General features: G+C 43.5%; 1 protein-coding gene across 2 annotated transcripts in view; it reads left to right on the forward strand.

Annotated features, from left to right (window-relative positions):
* Window positions 1-20,180, forward strand: part of si:ch1073-459j12.1 (inactive carboxypeptidase-like protein X2) — a 51,627-nt gene that overhangs the window by 1,117 nt on the left and 30,330 nt on the right. Inside the window, exons 2-7 of one of the 2 annotated variants that reach the window (XM_037536291.1) lie at window positions 7,577-7,651; window positions 10,326-10,535; window positions 16,438-16,734; window positions 18,044-18,199; window positions 19,035-19,130; window positions 19,691-19,771. In XM_037536291.1, the coding sequence (XP_037392188.1) occupies window positions 7,577-7,651; window positions 10,326-10,535; window positions 16,438-16,734; window positions 18,044-18,199; window positions 19,035-19,130; window positions 19,691-19,771 (915 nt within the window). The remainder of the gene's footprint in view (window positions 1-7,576; window positions 7,652-10,325; window positions 10,536-16,437; window positions 16,735-18,043; window positions 18,200-19,034; window positions 19,131-19,690; window positions 19,772-20,180) is intronic. The other variant, XM_037536292.1, reaches the window with a different exon arrangement.

Genomic DNA, 20,180 nt, shown 5'->3' on the forward strand with positions numbered 1-20,180 from the left:
CTCTCGTTTAGTCTTGTAGTATTAATCCAGCGCACACCGGCCCACCGCCCGGCCCCCCCACCCCCTCTCAGCCAGGCTGCAGCGTTGAGTGACTTCATCTGGAGCCGAGATGATGGACAGAAAGCCTTTGGTGGACGAACAAAGTAGAACCAGTTCAGCTGTTTGTAAAGACTTCAAGGAGCCGACGAGGAACAGCAACAAACTCTATGCCAGATTTGTTATGCAGTGGCGTCTGACCACACTAGACCAATTAGCAGTTAGACGAATTAACTCATTGGCAATTAAACCAATTAGTTTAATCGTCTGAAGTTCATTCTGTTCATTTATCGAAGCCTCATAATTACAAAAGTCAACAAGTAACCGTGGTAAATAATCGTGACCTCAGTATCGGCCAAAATAATCGCAATATTCTAAAATAATTTCGATTTAATCGAGCAGCCCTGCACTGTTAAAAATGGTTAAGAAAAAGGTTCTGTATAGAACCATGAACGTTTTAAAGAACCCTTTGCAAAGGGGTCATATCAGGGTTCTTTGGATTGATGGAAAATGTGCACGGATGTTCTACATATATAGAACCGATTCAGAAAGGGTTGCATATAGCACCCAAAAGCGTTCTTCAGACGGATGGAGAATGTGCTATAGATGGTTCTCTGTAGGAACGTTTTGAAAAGTGTTCTTCTGTTCTTGAGCTTGATACCGTAACATAGAAGAACCCTTTTAGGTGCTAGACAGAAGTTCACTGCAAAAAGTGGTGTCTTGCCAAGTAAAATGATCTCAAATATAGTCAATAAATCTAATATTTCTCCTGGCGATGCTGTTTTAAGCTTAATTTTAGATTATGTACCTTATTTCTAGACATCGTCGTCTTGTTTTAGGTGATTTTAGTCAGTGAAATGATCTCATTACGTTGGCAGATGATTGTGCTTGTTGTAAGAAAAGAGCTTGAAACCAGCAAAACTATCTGCCACTACAGTGAGATCATTTTACTCAATGAAATCACTTAAAACAAGCACAAATGTCCAGAAATAAGCGACATATCCATCTCAAAATGGGGAATAGTAGATGTATTGACTTGATTTAAGATCGTTTCACTTGATAAGACACCATTTTTTGCAGTGTATAGAATATATGGAGGCATCTACAGCACGTTCTCCATTAGTCTGGAGAACCTTTTCATGATGCATAGAACCCTGTAATCATGCGAAGTGTTCTTTGAGTATTTACAGTTGAATTTATACCGAAAATACAAAAAAGTGACCCTGTGTTACCGCCAAGTTATATATATGTCGCTGTTGTCTGAACAAAACCTTGCATCTCTAAAACGGTGACTTTACAGGAGAAGGAAAAAACTTGCTTTACTTTTAATGCAAGTCAATGGAACCAGACGTCTTTCCGAGTCATTTTGAGCCGTTTGTTTTGGTCCATTCATCATGAAATCTACAGACAATGTTAAGGGTAACAGGCAATTTCAAATTGTGTCAAAAGCTGAAAAACAAGAGAAATGGAGATACGAGGTTTTCCTCCAACAGCAGTGATATATATATTAACCTTAAAGTTTAATTAATTCATTAACCCAATTAATTCAGTAACTTTTAAGTGCAGTAGACAGTTTGCAGTCATGTATCCAGCATCTACTATGAAATGTGTAGTTAAGAGGGGAGTTTAAGGGGTTAACAATGATGTATGACCTTCTAACGTCACTATGTCCGCGCTCCCTGGCCACTTTATCGGAAACGCCTCTGCTGTAGCTCCACCCCGCCGGCGGGCGGTTAGAGACAGAAGCCCCTCTGTGGCTGTACAGTTCATGTTAGCCGTCCTACAGCCCTGCATCACTGGTCAAAGTGGACCTTTGAGGTAGACGTTTCTAATAAAGTGGCCAGGGAAATGAGCGAGGTAGCTCTGCGGGATGACGCAGATGTTTGTCTCCATCACACGAGCTGAGTTTTCTTAGAGTTTTCTCTCCGCAAACCTGGGAGAGGAGTGAAGGTGGCAAAGCCTCGGCCAAGAAACATGAATATTGAACTGGCACGAGGCCCGATTGGCTCAGCGGCTCTCTAGACTGGGATGCTCAGACACAGCTGAGCGTGTTGGGCGACGTTCCTTCACTCCAGCGTTTTCCTATCCGGCAGATGAATGAGCTGCAGCGGAACTGAATAAGCAAACACTCGCACGTCAGAATGTCTCAGCAAGCGGAAAGATAGCCAAGGAATCCCGGTTTAGAGCATTTCAAAAGGCCAGACTGATGGGATTTCTGAGCGAGCGAGAGACTGACTCTAATGGTGCTAGGGAAATATGGGTAATGACAGGCTTAGAGGTTCAACATTTTCCATGAAGCTAGCGGGCCTTTCTCCGGTGCCCTTGATAGAGCATTTAAACCTCTACATAATGAGAAAAGCAGACGGCTTTGGCTTTTACTCTGCTGTGGTCCACGATCACACAATGGCCCGGTCCCATTCCTTACTACTACCCCTACCCCTTGTTTTGGAGCGCTGCCCCTTGTTCCTGAGCTACAGGGCAGTGGTTGAGATCTTCCTCTGAAATGAGACCCTCTAATAAAAGAGCATCACTTCATTAACAGCTACTAGCGCCGCTCTGTAGGCGACCCTGCCCGTCTGCAGGGACAGCAGAGGAGGGGAAAGTTCAGCTCCTCACTGCTGGGCTTTAGTTACATTTAGGGATCATACGCCTTCAAAGAGGGGGGCAGTTATTTATTATCACCCCCCCCTAATTCTTCAGTGATATGAAGCTGAAGTCAGAGATTCTCCAGATTCTTGTTAGAACTTTCCTGTTCCACCTTAAATAGAGCAGCAGTTACATTCTGGCGCTTCAGGCGTCAGAACTGCTGGGCTATTTAAGGTGGAGCGGCAAAGTTAGCTAGCTAGCTAACGAGACATTAGCATGCTATTAGGGAATATTTATGCTTGTTATGAAGATAAACGACCAAAATCCACTGAAGCCACATTAAACTAAGAGAAAACGATGGTTATTGTCATTTTTAAAAGAAAATTTGGTTCTTTGGTCACTTTTTTCAGCCGTCTTGCTTCTTTTTCTCATATCTCTCTGTTTGGAGTCTCTGAAAAACCTCTGTTCAGAGGGTCATGTAGCCCCAACACTTCGCCGTCCCCCTGTATCTCAACAAGAATCAGGACACCCGACCCCTTGACATGAACACGCAAAAGAGAGGGCCAAGGGCTGAGTGGTAGGGGCGAGGGGTGAAACGGGACTGGGCCAGACAGCTGGCAGCAAAAGGTGTGTTGTCACCATCATAGTGATACTTATGAGCACTTTTTGTTGTAAGTACAGATAATCATAGTACTTACAAGATCTTAATTTATCATCTTTAACCTTTCTCCCCCTTCTTAAGTAAGCAGTGAGGTCCATAAGTATTTGGACAGTGACAAAGTTGAAGCAGTAGGCACCTTTTGGTGTCACTGAGCTCAATTTAAGACCCTTATTAGTCCCACAACGGGGAAATTTCACCTCCGTGTTTAACCCATCTGTGCAGTGAAACACCACCTACACACTAATGAACACACACTAGGGGGCAGTGAGCACACTTGCCCAGAGCCGGGGCAAAACCGGCGACCTTCTGGTCACAGGGCCAGTTCCCTGACCACCTGCCCATGACTGAGCATGACTGCCCCTGGGAAGGTGCCACTGAGGTTGATTGATCTTTGGGCTGCATATTGAGATTTACCATAAGGAAGTGATTTCAAACCTTTTGTCTCCTTAATTTGTGATGAAATACCGAGGAAACATTAAACTGCTTTTCAGCCCAGTGTCCAATTACTTCTGAGCCTGTGAAAGTAGAGGGACTATGCTGTAATTCCTAAACAGTTAATGTGATATTTCTGTTAAAGCCATTGAATTAAAGCTGAAAGTCTTCACTTCAATCATACCTAGACAGCTTCATTTCAAATCATTTGTGGTTGTCACTGTCCCAATACTTATGGACCTGGCAGTAGTTGAGTTGCTAGGACATGTTTGGGGTCTAACGTTTGCTTCTTTAGTTTTGCACTGAGGCTAACGAGGCTAACCAGTAATCGAAACATATGTAGTCCTATTAGCATGCAGCAAGTCAAGTTAATGACAGGCAATCTGAACTTGCTTATGTGGTTTCAGACACTGTTTATAAACATGGACTGAAGTAAAGAATGAACCCGGGCTCCAGGGTGGCTCAGAGGCTATGCTGGGGGTATTTGAAGAACTTTACTGAACGGTTCTAAACGGAAAAGTTGCTCTACTAAAGAAGCCTTGAAGAACCATCTGTGTACTACACGCTTGGAAAGGGAGGGGTGAGGGAGGGGGTTGCAGTCTGCCACCTCACCACTAGATGCCACTAAATCTTACAATAAAATGCATCATGAACATCACATACACACATATCAGACATAACATGACCACCACTGTTTCTACTCTCATTGTCCACTTTATCAGCTCCACTGACCGTATAGCTGCACTCTGTAGTTCTACAGTTACAGACTGTAGTCCATCTGTTTCTCTGATACTCTGTTACCCTGTTCTTCAGTGGTCAGGACCCCCATGGACCCTCACAGAGCAGGTACTGTTTGGGTGGTGGGTCATTCTCAGCACTGCAGTAACGCTGATGTGGTGGTGGTGTGTTAGTGTGTGTTGCACTGGTACGAGTGGATCAGACACAGCAGAGCTGCTGGAGTTTTTAAACACTGTGTCCACTCACTGTCCACTCTGTTAGACACTCCTACCTTGTCGGTCCACCTTGTAGATGTAAAGTCAGAGACGACAGCTCATCTGCTGCTGCACAGTTTGTGTTGGTCATCCTCTAGTCCTTCATCAGTGGTCACGAACGCCGACCACAGGACGCTGCCCACAGGACACTGCCCACAGGACGCTGCCCACAGGACGCTGCCCACAGGACGCTGCCCACAGGACGCTGCCCACAGGACACTGCCCACAGGACGCTGCTGGCTGGATGTTTTTGTTTGGTGGACTATTGTCAGTCCAGCAGCGACACTGAGGTGTTTAAAAACTCCAATCTCCATCAAGCTGAAGAAACTTTGTGATGCAAAGAACCTTTTAATCATGCAAAGGGTTCTTTAAGTGTTCATGGTTCTACAACCCCAATTCCAATGAAGTTGGAACGTTGTGTAAAACATAAATAAAAACCGAATACGATGATTTGCAAATCCTTTTCAACCTCTATTCAATTGAATCCACTACAAAGACGAGATATTTAATGTTCAAACGGATAAACTTTATTGTTTTTTGCAAATATTCACTCATTTTGAATTTGCTGGGTTACCATGACTACAACACACATATAGATCATCCAGAACCACCAGAGAACCTACACACACTTTCTGAGTTTCTCTGAGTCTTAACGGTTTGGATGATATGATCCCTCAAAGCTGCTTTGGGACAGTGACTGTGGTAGAAACCTCCATACTAATAAATCCGAATGGAATAAAGTGAAATTTTCCTGCTCCTGAATGAGGTCAGATGATTGTGAACGGCAGTGTTGAGTTGATGGATTTAAACATGAAATATAATATATTTTTTCTTTCAGTCCGCTTGAGTGGGAGAGAAATTCTGTTCGGAATAAAATAATCCTAAAATAAGTAACATCCTTAGACAGTTCAGCTCTGATTACCCTCACATTGTAGTTTAGGGCTAAGAAGCGTGACTGACAGCTCAAGGAAGCAGCCGGGTAAACACACACACACTGCGCTGATGTAGTTCCTAGCCCGGCCGTGTGTTTGAGCGGTGAGATCGCGCAGTGTGGGCGAAGGTTGCTGGATATCTGGAACTTTCTCTCAGAGGCTGAAAGGGCCCAACGGGACAGGACAGGATGAGCTCCAAGTGCCAGAGCGTCTGGATCAACGTGGGATCCTGTCTGTGTGTGTTTTTATCTCTTTGTGGGCTCCTTGTGGCCCCTTTATTCCTCCAGGGTGGTGAAAAGTGAACAGTTAGGGTTGTGGGGTTATCTGGCTGCTCTCTATGCTCTCCAAAAACTTCAGCTTTTATTCAGCATATACACAAGACCATGAAGACAGGCCTAAAAGATTATTGTATCTGGGCCAGTCTACACAAACTTCCACTTTTCCATCTATCCATAGGTGTTACTGATCCTCATTGGTATTACACATAAGAAGAGTAACACCAGAGACGGTAACACCAGAGACGGTAACACCAGAGACGGTAACACCAGATGGTAGCACCAGAGACGGTAACACCAGAGATGGTAGCACCAGAGACGGGAGCACCAGAGATGGTAACACCAGAGACAGTAGCACCAGAGACAGTTACACCAGACGGTAGCACCAGAGACGGTAACACCAGACGGTAGCACCAGAGACGGGAGCACCAGAGACGGGAGCACCAGAGACGGTAGCACCAGAGACGGGAGCACCAGAGACGGTAACACCAGACGGTAGCACCAGAGACGGGAGCACCAGAGACGGGAGCAAAAGAGACGGGAGCACCAGAGACGGTAACACCAGACGGTAGCACCAGAGACGGGAGCACCAGACGGTAGCACCAGAGACGGGAGCACCAGAGACGGGAGCACCAGAGACGGTAAAACCAGACGGTAGCACCAGAGACGGGAGCACCAGAGACGGGAGCACCAGAGACGGTAGCACCAGAGACGGGAGCACCAGAGACGGTAGCACCAGAGACGGGAGCACCAGAGACGGTAGCACCAGAGACGGGAGCACCAGAGACGGTAACACCAGACGGTAGCACCAGAGACGGTAGCACCAGAGACGGGAGCACCAGAGACGGTAGCACCAGAGACGGGAGCACCAGACGGTAACACCAGAGACATTTTTAATGACCAAATGGCTGCTACAGAGCATCAAACCACATGTCATCAATCATGGAACAGTCACTAAAATATGGATTTTAATCCATTTGGATTCTTTTCTTTTTTTTTTTTACAATTACCTCAGAATAAAGTCGGTCACACCAGGGACTTCAGCTAAGAGCTTCATATGAAATCATGAGCTAAATGAGAAAATCTCTGACAACTGTAAAGACACACTGGACTCACCGTGTGATTTTATTCATAGATCCTTGGAAAACAGGTAAAGGGAAGTCGAGTGACGTCATCGGTGTGACTTTTATTTCAAAATAAGAGATTTTTTGTTACGTTGTAACACCAGAGACGCGACTCCTGCAGACCAAACTTTCATTATATATTTTATCATATTTATTTGTAGTTTATTTTCTTTTTGTCATTTAAATCATATATTTCATAGTCATGTAGAGATTATTGCAGTTAAAATTGCAGAAAAACATGTTTTGTTTTTTTTTTACCTCAAAAAACGGCCTCAACCTTCACACATCACTGCGAAGACCAGCTCTTCTGTGGTGCTTGGAATCCTATATGATTGATTTAAACGCCAGTGTTGCTTGATTGAGGCTCAAGAAGGTGAAACTGTTAAAATGACATTGTTTTGTTTTAAAACATAAATTAAAAAAATAAACTGTAACCTTAACATGTTTTTTAAGTGTAATGTACCTGTAAATGCTAAGGACAGAGAAGTGGACCTTTTTTTGTAGAATGACCCATTTATGTGTGTTATTCTTTCTCCAGACTTACTACAAGTAGTGATCACACCCTCCCATGGAGAGATCCAAGTGGGAGAGAGCAAAAGGTTTCGGTGCGAAGGTGAGGCTGTTAAACTTTACAGAATGTTTTCCTTTATATACATTGTATCTTTTACCTTTAAAGGTGCAGTGTGTAAAATTTAGGGGAATATATATAATCGCAGAAATGGAATACAGTAAACAAAACCATGTTTTTATTAGTGTATATTTCACCTGTAAGTATGAATGTTTTCATTAGCTTAAAATCAGCCCTTCACATGTACATACAGAGCAGCTCCTCTTCCAACTGAGGCCGCCGCCGCCATGTATCTCCAATAGCCTAGAACCGCCAAACCAAACACTGCCTCTAGAGGGCGCCTTTCGAGTTTTTATACTTAAATGGCAGGTTGAATTTGGTGGCACTGTAGCTCCGGTTGGAAGACGTAGCAAGAAGAAGCAAAATTAGACGCCACACGATGGCAGAAAACCTGACGGCCACCGTAGGTTCTACACAATTCAAAAAAGGTGGTTCTTTCAGGGTTCTTTAGTAAAGAAATTGGTTCTATATAGATCCATGACCACAGGGTGTCTGGACTTTCCCTTAGAGATAGGGTGAGAAGGTCGGTCATCCGGGAGGGACTCGGAGTAGAGACACTGCTTCTCCACGTCGAGAGGAGCCAGCTGAGGTGGTTCGGGAATCTGGTTAGGATGCCTCCTGGAAGCCTCCCTTCGGAGGTGTCACAGGCAAGTCCAGCAGAGAGGAGACCCCGGGGAAGACCCAGGACACGCTGGCGTGACTATATCGCCCAGCTGGCCTGGGAGCGCCTCGGAATCCCTCCCAGGCAGCTAGTGGAAGTGGCTGGGGAAAGGGAGGTCTGGGTCTCATTGCTTAGGATGCTGCCCCCGCGACCCGAACCCTGGAGAAGCGGAAGATGATGGATGGATGGATGGATGGATGGATGGATGGATGGATGGATCCAACTGCTAGATAGGTCTTCTCTTCTCACACTGGGAGCTGGGAGGGTGAAGTCTAGCATGAGCTTCCTCAGAGACGTGGGCATCTTTTTAAACCAATGCAACGTCACTGGAGAGCTTAACACGCTTGGAGGAGAAAGGAAACTGCTAACTCTGTTAACTCGGCTATCAGACACCAGTCCTTGGTGCTGAGTGACCTTGATAGGGGCCAGCACTGCTCGAGAGCCAGTGTTTGACCTTTTTTCATTTAGAGAGTTATAGATTTTATTAGATGGACTTTATTGAAGCTTAAAGCAACATATTGCCACACTTTCTGCTTTGTAATATATGGCAGCACGTGGGAAACGTTGTCATCAAAACCTTTAGAGAAGCTCTGGCCTTGCTACATGCATACTTTATTTTTAATGTAAGTCAATAGAACCAGATTTTTTTTCTGAGCCATTTTGGGCCGTTTCTTTTAGTCCATTCATCATGAAATTTACACAAAATGAACTTGAGTGGCATCCCATTCTTAATCCATAGGGTTTAATATGATGTCAACCCACCCTTTGCAGCTATAACAGCTTCAGCTCTTCTGGGAAGGCTTTCCACAAGGGTTAGGAGTGTGTTTATGGGAATTTTTGACCGTTCTTCCAGAAGCACGTTTGTGAGTTGTGAGGTAATTCATCCCAAAGGTGTTCTATGGGGTTGAGGTCAGGACTCTGTGCAGGCCAGTCAAGTTCTTCCACACCAAACTGGCTCATCCACATCGTTATGGACCTGCTTTGTGCACTGGTGTCCAGTCATGTCGGAGCAGGAAGGGGCCGTCCCCAAACTGTTCCCACAAAGTTGGGAGCGTGAAATTGTCCAAAATCTCTTGGTGCTGAAGCTTTAAGAGTTCCTTTCACTGGAACTAAGGGGCCGAGCCAAACTCCTGAAAAACAGCCCCACATCATGATCCCCCCTCCACCAAACTTTACACTCGGCACAATGCAGTCAGACAAGCACCGTCTCCTGGCAACCGCCAAACCCAGACTCGTCCATCGGATTTCCAGACGGAGAAGCGTGATTGGTCACTCCAGAGAACACGTCTCCACTGCTCCAGAGTCCAAAAAAGTTGGTGACCTCTGCTCACTATGCCCCTCAGCATCCGCTGACCCCGCTCTGTCATTTTACGTGGCCGACCACTTCGTGGCTGAGCTGCTGTCGTTCCCAATCACTTCCACTTTGTTATAATCCCACTGACAGTGGACTGTGGAATATTTAGTAGTGAGGAAATTTCACGACTGGACTTGCTGCACAGGTGGCGTCCGATCACGGTACCACGCTGGAATTCTCTGAGCTCCTGAGAGCGACCCATTCTTTCACTAATGTCTGTAGAAGCAGTCTGCAGGCCGAGGGGCTCGGCTTTATACACCTGTGGCCATGGAAGTGACTGGAACACCTGAACTCAGTGATTTGGATGGGTGACTGAATACTTTTGGAAATATAGTGTAGGTCAAGCACAGAAAAATAACAGAAATGGAGATACGAGGTTTTCTTCCAACGGCAGTGATATGTTTATCATTTATAACGTATTAATGTAGATATTATGTCAAAACCTGAGTTGTGTTGAGATACATTGTGTCAGGTTCCTATAAAGTTTGTCCATCAAAGCAGTTGTTGCTGTGATACTACCACTTGCTCTCCGTTTGTAGGTGGAGCATGGATAGAGTAATTAAAACTCCATCCCTGCAGTGGCTTTCTGACTTAATTACTCCTCAAAAGTCCATAAATGTGCTAATTGCTCTGTGTGGTTTCAGTGGTTGGAGAAGCTGTAAACATCGACTGGATTGCCCCAAATGGAGAGAAAGTCCAGGAAAAGCACACAAACGTCAGAGTGCATCGCCACGACAGGACGTCCTCCTCTCTGACCATCCGCGAGGCCAGGACGGAGGATGCTGGAGCTTATACCTGCGTGGCTGAAAACGCTCAGACTGCAGCGCAGGCCAGCGTCGACCTGGAGGTCCTCTGTAAGTGCAGCTCAGAGCGACGCTATAAAACTGCTAAAGAGCTGTAAAACGTTGTGTGTGTGCAGCCTCGGGGGGCTGTGCCATGGTTTTATAAACTTATGTTTTCCATCGTTTCCTCAGTACAAACTAAACGTCAGCAAAACTGATCAAAGTGATTCAGCAGTTTTCAAAATTTCAGCATTGAAATGTAAAGTTATACAGAACTTCTTGAAGGAAAATGAGCCAGAATGAGCAGCTTTTCATTCGGCAGCTGTGACAGAAGAACAGCTGAACAACCTGGAATCAGCCAGAAATGAACCCAACACCATTCGCCAAACTAAACGGGCTGTAAGAAGCTTTACAGACCGGCTGGAACAAAACAACATTAATACTGATCTGGACAAACTGACCAAACTGAGCTGAAGTTGAGCTGAACTCTGAAGATCAGACACGTCTGGCGAATGGTGTTGGGTTCATTTCTGGCTGATTCCAGGTTGTTCAGCTGTTCTTCTGTCACAGCTGCCGACTGAAAAGCTGCTCAGTGGTGACGACAGTTTGGGAATTTAGTGTAAGGAGCTGGAGAACGAACTGCCGGCTGAGCGGCGAGTGGGCGGAGCTCGTTACTCTGACGTAGCAACGAGCTGCTCGTTAAGGAGCTCTAATTAGGAGGAAGGAACTGAACATTAAAACATATTAAAGCCGCGTTCACGGCCAGTTTATTCATTTCTTACTGTGTTTATTTAACTGCTGTATTAAAGCAGTAGAGCACTCCAGGAGGGAGTTATCACCAATAACAATAAATATCTTGGTGTTTTACTCGACTCATCACTTAATTTTGATCTGCATATCAAGTTCCTCACTAAGACTGCGTTCTTTCACTTGCGTAACATTGGGCGTCTCCGACCGTTCCTGACCGATAAAGATGCCAAAACTCTGGTTCAGGCCTTCATTATGTCCCATATTGACTACTGTAACTCCCTCTTTGTTGGTCTCCCTGTAAAGTCTGTCCAAAAGCTACAGGACATTCAGAGCTCTGTGGCTGTTCTCACCCGTACTCAGCAGCCAGCTCTCATCACCCCTGTTGTCTCTCAGCTGCACCGGCTGCCGGTCCCGTCCCGTATAAAGTTTTAAAATTTTACTACTCACTTTCAAAGCCATGCATAACCTTCCTGACCCCTGTCTTAATTCTGCATGGCAGATTTTCAACAAGGTGTTGGAAACGTTCCTCAGAGATTCTGGTTGGTTATTTGAGTTCCTGCTGCCTTTCTATCATCTGGAACCAGTCTGCCCATTCTCCTCTGACCTCTCACATCAACAAGGCATTTTCGTCCACACAACTGACCGCTCACTGGATATTTCCTCTTTTTCGGACCGTTCTCTGTAAACCCTAGAGATGGTTGAGCGTGAAAATCCCAGCAGATCAGCAGTTTCTGAAATACTCAGACCAGCCCGTCTGGCACCAACAACCACGCCACGTTCAAAGCCCCTTAAATCCCCTTTCTTCCCCGTTCTGATGCTCGGTCTGCACTTCAGCAAGTTGTCTTGACCACCTCTACAGGCCTAAGTGCAGTGAGCTGTGGCCATTGTTCTCAAGTCTCACGCTTTTTTTGAAAATCCCATCAAAAATGAATTCGCCCTGTCTACAAACGAGTCACAGCCACTGGTCACAGCGCTTCTGTGCTCAGAGAAGTTACCCAGTTACCACACCCTATTCAGCCAATCCATCGTTAGTCAAAGAGGGTGGAGTTTCAGCCAGAGCGTCAGGCGCGAAGAGCTGTCCGATTCGGTTCTGACTAACACGCGGCGGTGAACGGCTGAAGGAGAACGGCACCACTGGAGCCTGACGAGGTTTTAAATGTGCGTTTAGTCAGAGATTAGTCAGAGATATTTATAGGGTATTATAGGGTAGAATAACTCTGGTTTAGTCACCTTATAGTTGTCATGAACATGGACACGTTTTTAACCGCTTGTTGTTTATTTAGAATGTCAGGGAAGAAACAGAAGAGCCTCATTTCCTTCTGGGAAAAGGCTCAGAAACCAAAGGCAAGGAAGGCAGATAATGTGACGATGGAAGAGACTGAAATGGCTACTACATCAGGAGAGATGGCAGAGAAGACTTTGGACATAGTGAAAGTGTTTGTACTTTTGATTATATGTCATAGAATAAACCGTGAAATTTGATCAAATCAAACTCGTTCTCTTTTAAGTTGAACACACCTGGAGGGTCAATGGGCCGTTGGGTCGATGGGTGGACCCCCCCCCCCCCACCCCCCCAAAAAAAAAACTCACTCCCACCAAACTTAAAAACTTGAGAGCCCTGGCTGCGGCCGTGTGATTGGCTGATTAGCTATTTGTGTTAACAAGCAGCTGAACAGGTGAGTGTGTATATATATAAGCTAAGGTAGTGTTATGAGTGCTGCCCTGACTGTCCGTACTGATTTGAAAATGATCTTACGTCATATTTCCAGCCAAACATATAAAAACGCGCTTTTCATTTAGTAATATTTTACAGACTGATGTTTTCCGTGCATAAATGTGGTTATGTTTTTAAAGTATTTGGCCTGTTTCATAACTGCTATTATGCTGGAGGTCATTCATATTACTGCACGTCAACTTTAATCACGCATGTCCTAATGTTTGTGTCTGGCTGGAGAGATATGTTCTCTTTCTGAAAGCAGCTGTTTGGAACTGCAGAACCTTAAACCATGTGTTTGGAACTTTGGAACTTGGATATCTTCATAGATTTAATTCTATTTATTTGTTTGTCTCTTTTTTGGTACAAAAGGCCAGACACTGAGCTGAGCCTGAGGCCTGAAGGAAAGAGTACAGTCTTTTGGCAGCAGTGGGGCAGCTGTGAGAGAGCCAGACTGGGTGGGTTTATGTGGGTTTTTTAGCCTGGACTGAGTTTCACTTTAATAACTCCTGGTCCTGTTTCTGATTCTGTGCTGGAGAGCAACAGGGCTTTGAATGTATTTCACTCAAACGTCAACAAATGATACTGAAACAATACAGTTACGGGCAAAAGTAAAAGGGCGAACATATTTTATATGAAAATGGTAAAAAGACACAGACACCTGTGGTGATGTGGTACCTTTTGTCCATTGAAGTCAGATCCATTAGCCTTTACCATGCACACATATCCTCAGCTCTGATGGCTGATGCCTTATCCATTAGGCCACTGAGTCTGTGTGGAACTGACCTGTCAAACTGGGGACCTTCCAGGCCAAAGTGCATGAAGGCCTTCCCAATTGTCTGATGAGCTGAATCAGGTGTGTTTAACAAGGCCGTGAGCTGAAGTCTGCAGTGTTTTGACCCGCGAGGACCGGAGCCTGACGCTTGTGATGTAGAACCACTGAACGTGTTTAGATCAGTACATTGTTTTTCAGTGTAAACCACACAGCGATCTCCATCACTTGGGTTTGCTCATGTCAGCTTAGCTGTGCTTAGTAACACTTTTTAAAGCATGTAGCGCTGATTGTTATCATTCATGTAAACTATTACTAAACAAACGACAGCTTTTGAAAACAAACATATGCTGAGACCAAAAAAAGTCGCATTAATTCTGAAAAAACAAAATTTGAAATGAATAATTTAAAGGTAAAATGCTGTAACCAATGAATGTCCACACAGAGAACAGATCAGTACTAAGCCAAAATTCAGAACATAGAATAAAACTATTACTAGACTCTTCAAACGAAAACTGAAACTGAAAACCTAATGAAGACAAAAATAAATAAATAAATAAATAAATAAAAAATAATGAAAGTTTTGTTTCATGGAAAAATCAAAGCCAAAGCTAATATCCCGGATACGGAGCAGCAGTGAATGTGTGTTTCTCCAGCCATCAGGAAAATGTGATGCAGTTTTCCCACTTTGACTCAGGCACAAAGCTTCACAGTGACCGAACTGCTGACTCTGACTTCTTTTCGTGGTCTTAAAGACGCAACCGGTAATGAGGCTGAAACTCTTCTCCATTTACTCCCCCTGTGGGGTTCGGCAGCCGCCTGGCTGAAGTCCCTCCTCTGCTCTAAATCAGTTTACACTGAGATTAGCAGGAAGGGCCGTTAAACTCGGCTGAACTAATGGAACATATTTCTGGTTCAGACAGTCTTTTCAGGAGGAGTCTGTAATGTTTGAAGCCGAGGCCATGATAAGCTGCATGTTTCGCCTTCATCACTGACCCTTTTAACGAGGGTTTAAAGTCTAAGGCAGTGCAGGCTACTGACCAGACGTGCATCAGCAGCTCAGTGGTAATTATTACATGAAAGAAACAACACAAACATATTAAAGATATCAATATTTAACATATTTAGCATCATGTAATGTATAACATATCGCTGTTGTCAGAAGAAAACCTCGGATCTCCAAAATGGTCAATTTTGCAGGAGAAGGAAAAAACACACATTACTTTTAATGGAAGTGAATGGAACCAGACGTCTTTCCAGGTTTGGGTAATTACTGTTGGTCCTTTCATCAAGACATTTACGCACAATGTATAGCAGCACCAATATATCAAAAACTGACAAATGACAAAAACAGAGATACAAGGTTTTGATCCGACAGCAACGATAGATAGATAGATAGATAGATAGATAGATAGATAGATAGATAGACAGACAGACAGACAGACAGACAGACAGACAGACAGACAGATAGATAGGTAGATAGATAGATAGATAGATAGATAGATAGACAGACAGATAGATAGATAGATAGATAGATAGATAGATAGATATAGATAGACAGATAGATAGATAGATAGACAGACAGACAGACAGACAGACAGACAGACAGACAGATAGGTAGATAGATAGATAGATAGATAGATAGATAGATAGATAGATAGACAGACAGACAGACAGACAGACAGACAGATAGATAGATAGATAGATAGACAGACAGACAGACAGACAGACAGACAGACAGACAGATAGACAGACAGACAGACAGACAGATAGATAGATAGATAGATAGATAGATAGATAGATAGATAGATAGATAGATAGATAGATCACAGCAGCGTGAATATAACATGTATAATACCTATTTCGGCTGTCGGAGCTAAATCTTAAGAGCTAAATCTCCATTTTTGTTGTTTTTCAGTTTGACACTGTTTGTAAATTTCATGAGTGGAACAAAAGAACCGGCCCAAAATTGCTTGGAAAAAAATTCTGGTTCCATTGACTTCCATTAAAAGTAAGGCAGGTTTCTTCTTTCACCTGTGAAGTTACCGTTTTGAAGATACAAGGTTTTGATCTGACAGCACTGATTTGTATATTATATTATATATTATATATATATATATAGAGAGAGAGTGATCAAAGTGGATTCCAAAGTATGTAAATGGAAGTGCGTACACGTGTGGTTGGTTAGTGTAGTGGGTAACACCTTTGCCTGTTGTGCTGTAGACTGGGGTTCAATCCCCCACCTGGCTAAGCGCCCTATGTTATACCAATGAGAGTCCTTGGGCAAGACTCCTAACACCGCCTTCGCCTCCCTGTGTAAAATCAACAAATTGTAAGTTGCTCTGGAGAAGAGCATCAGCCAAATGTCATAAACGTGAATGAAGCAGTAAAAGAAAAATGTGAGACAAAAAGAAGATGGAAAAACAAAAGAAGTGTCTGTTCACTAAAAATGACACATAAAAAGACAGATGAAGCATTAAAACTAACAGAAAGAGGAAGGAAATAAAGGAGAACAATAATAAAATACGAACAGCCTGACGAGTTCTAATGAAACGCTCATTTAAAGACGCTCAGCTCTTTTTGAAAACGGGGCGAATATTGATCAGTGAAGGGTTTTGGGGGCTCTCAGGGCTGCGCGTTACGGCCGAATTTTATTTTTAACCTTGAGTATGAGCTAACTTTCTTATTGCTGTGTTTTTCGTCCTTCCTCAATCCTCTCTCTTCATCCCTCTGTCCAGTGAAGAGAGTCCGGAGAGGACCAGCGAAGGAGGGAAGAGAGAAGAGGCAGAAAGACCCCAAACCCTCCAAGAAACCCAAAGGGCCAAAGCCCACCAAAAAGCCCAAGGGGGAGAAAGCCACCAAGAAGCCTAAAGGGGAGAAGAAGAAGAAAGGAAAGAAGAATAAAGAGGAGATCATCATCACCACCACCACCACTCTACCACCTACGACCACCACTTTACCGCCCACCACCACGCCTCTGATCGTGTACGACGAGGAGTTTTTTGACCCAGAGCTTGACGAGTACTGGGATGAAGGTTGGAGACCCGTTTGTTTTTATTTTATTTATTTCTTTGTTTTTCTTTTTGTTTCTCACCGAAGTGTCCAAAAGTGCACAGACAGGCCTTTTAATGAGTGAAGTCAGTTGAATTATTCAGTGTCTACTATGAATTATTCAGTGTCTACTATGAATAATTAGTGTCTACTATGGATTATTCAGTATCTACTATGAATTATTTAGTAACTACTATGAATTATTCAGTATCTATTGTTAATTATTCAGTGTCTACTATGAAATATTCAATATCTACTATGATTAATTACTGTGTAATATAAATTATTCAGTATCTACTCTGAATAATTAGTGTCTACTATGAATTATTGAGTATCTACTCTGAATGATTAGTTTCTAATATAAATTATTCAGTATGTACTATAAATAATTACTGTGTACTATGAATTATTGAGTATCTACCATGAATAATTACTGTCTACTATGAATTATTGAGTATCTCTCTCAGATAATTAGTGTCTACTCTGAATTATTCAGTATCTACTCTGAATAATTAAGTATATTTTTACTAGTATCAGTGCAGTGTGTATTATGAAACTAATGTGTAAGTTGTGTAGTTACGACAGTGAGAAATTCTACACCCACTCACAGATCTTTAGGGTCTGTTTTCCAGATTTAATTTCAGCTACATTTAGACCCACATTTAGCCTTTTAGACTAAAGGAATTTTAAACGCTGCATCATCACTGAGTGGGTTTACATGGAAAGTCGGATCGCGCCAGTAACTGGTTCACTGGTTTACGTGCTCTTGAGCAATCAGGTCTACACGAGTCAGACAGTAATCAGATTTCGGCAGCTGCTGTTTTTAAAACATTAAGTTACTTTAGTGGCAAATATGAAGATATATAATCTAGAAGATGAAGAACATTTAAATCCTTCGTTTGATCGAGCATGTAGTCGGTTTCAGCATCGCTCCAAAAGCGCTGTGCTAAGCGCTGCTCGCTGTTTCCATGACGGCGCTCTGCTTTCACACATGCTCAGACTGAAATGAAAGAAATCAGAGTAAGAGTTCACATGCACTGAAAAGCCCCTTTACTGAGCTCAAATCCAGCCCCAGATCTCTGAAGCTGATTTCTGGGCCTTTGTCTGATCGTTCTGTTTAGATGACTATTCGAATGATCAGATAACTGCCGGGATCTGAGAATAGCTGGATTTTGGAGTTAAGCTTGACTCATCAAAGGCCAGCGGTGGGTTTGGTGGTGTTCAGAGCTCGGTGACTGTGTTAGTCACGGTTCTTATTCATGGAGTAAATTCCAGTAACTGTTTGTTCCACAGTGTACGCTACAGAACAAACCCCAGCAGTGGTCACCGATTCAGCCGCAGAGAGGCCCACTGACGCTACTACAGACTTCCTCATAGACCTCCCCACGGACTTTCCCACAGACATCATTCCGGATGTGGAGGAGTATCCCATTCCTTATCCTGACTCAGGTAAAACATCTGTTCACAACTGTCCCGTTTCCTGCGGATGAGCTTCAGTCTGTCATCAGCCAAATCCTGATACACTGACCTTCATCCAGAAACACTGCAGGAATAAGCCGCACAGCACTTTGAGCTTCTGGAATTTTCATTAACTTCTTCCATCTCCTCCATCTCTTCTTCTTCCTCTTCCATCTCTTCTTCTTCCTCCTCCATCTCTTCTTCTTCTTCTTCCTTCTCTTCTTCTTCCTCCTCCATCTCTTCTTCTTCCTCCTCCATCTCTTCTTCCTCCTCCATCTCCTCTTCTTCCTCCATCTCTTCTTCTTCCTCCTTCTCTTCTTCTTCCTCCTCCATCTCTTCTTCTACCTCCATCTCTTCTTCTTCCTACTCCATCTCTTCTTCCTCCTCCATCTCCTCTTCTTCCTCCATCTCTTCTTCTTCCTCCTTCTCTTCTTCTTCCTCCTCCATCTCTTCTTCTACCTCCATCTCTTCTTCTTCCTCCTCCTTCTCTTCTTCTTCCTCCTCCATCTCTTCTTCTTCCTCCATCTCTTCGTCTTCCTTCTCTTCTTCTTTCTCCTTCTCTTCTTCCTCCTCCATCTCTTCGTCTTCCTGTTCTTCCATCTCTTCTTCTTCTTCCTCCGTCTCTTCTTCTTTCTCCTTCTCTTCCTCTTCATCCTCCATCTATTCTTCTTCTTCTTTGTCTTCTTCTATTTCTTGTTGTTGTTTTCTTCTTTTTCTTCCCCCTTCTCTTCTTCTTCTTCTTCTTCTTCTTCGTGTTCTTCTTGTTGTTCTTCTTGTTCTTGTATTTGTACCTTTTCCATCCGTGCTTCCTATCTCTAACCTCCAGAAGACGATGACTACTGGAAGGTAGATGAGACCACACCCACAGATCCCATTATCAGCGTCACGGGGAAAGAAGACGGAGATTTCTGGGACGCTACATGTAAGTGTCTCCTTCTTCTTGTCCTTCAGTGTCGAATCAGTGTGTCTCTCAGAGGACGACAGAGAGTTCTGGTGGACAGTGAATCTGCAGAGTTGACCACGCTGTGGCTTGGTCAGGATTGTGTTAGACATGGACATCAGTTTTCACACATAATGACTGAGTTACAGGAAGAGTCTTTGTGCTGACGTCTTGTTTTGTGACAAATAAAACATGGTTTCCATCAAAACAGAAGGAAGTTAGACGTGCAGATTGAACCTGTCAGTACTGACAGTAAATCAAGCGTACATGCAGGTCCTTATGTAACTAACTATGTAACGAAGAATGTAATTATATAATAAGATTTGAATAATAGATTGAGTATTGAAAAATAACAGTAGACAGAGTAATAACTCTAGACGTCTACTGGCTCGGCAGGAAAACTGTTTTCCATCCTAAGCAGATCACTGCACACGCTGTGCTTTGTTTGACATGGAATGAAATCACTCTGCAGCTGGTTGGCAGTGCAGGCACATTTTTCCATTTCTGTCCGAACTCCTCTATTTCTGTTTCTGTGCTCACAGACGAGGAACCAGAGAATTTACCCTTCCCGGATGGTAAAGAGGTCAGTCCAACTGACAGCGACTGGACTTACAGTGCCACAGGTCAGCTTTGCTTGTGTTTTTGTGGATGTGTTAATAACGAAGCCCTATGTGGGGTCACAGTGTTCAACGGAGCTGCAAGGATTAATAGACAAAGTTTACTAGTTGTTTTGACAGTTATTTATACAAAAAAGTCAATGCTCTGTTTCCTTACAAACAAAAGCACACTCTAATACTCTATAATCACAATGTAGTTAGAATTCTAGACTATTATAAAGCACTTTTTTAGTATAATGTAATTAATGTGCAATTATAGGTGTAATCATAATGTTTATACCATATACAGTCGCTCTGACAGACTGTAATACACTACAGGAAGCGTAGGGGGCGATACGGCTTCTACTGTTTCATTTAAAAAGCTCTATAATGTTCATGTGATCCACACAGTCGCTCTGACAGACTGTAATACACT

Source organism: Pygocentrus nattereri, chromosome 29 (assembly GCF_015220715.1).
Source record: "Pygocentrus nattereri isolate fPygNat1 chromosome 29, fPygNat1.pri, whole genome shotgun sequence".
NCBI lineage: Eukaryota > Metazoa > Chordata > Actinopteri > Characiformes > Serrasalmidae > Pygocentrus > Pygocentrus nattereri.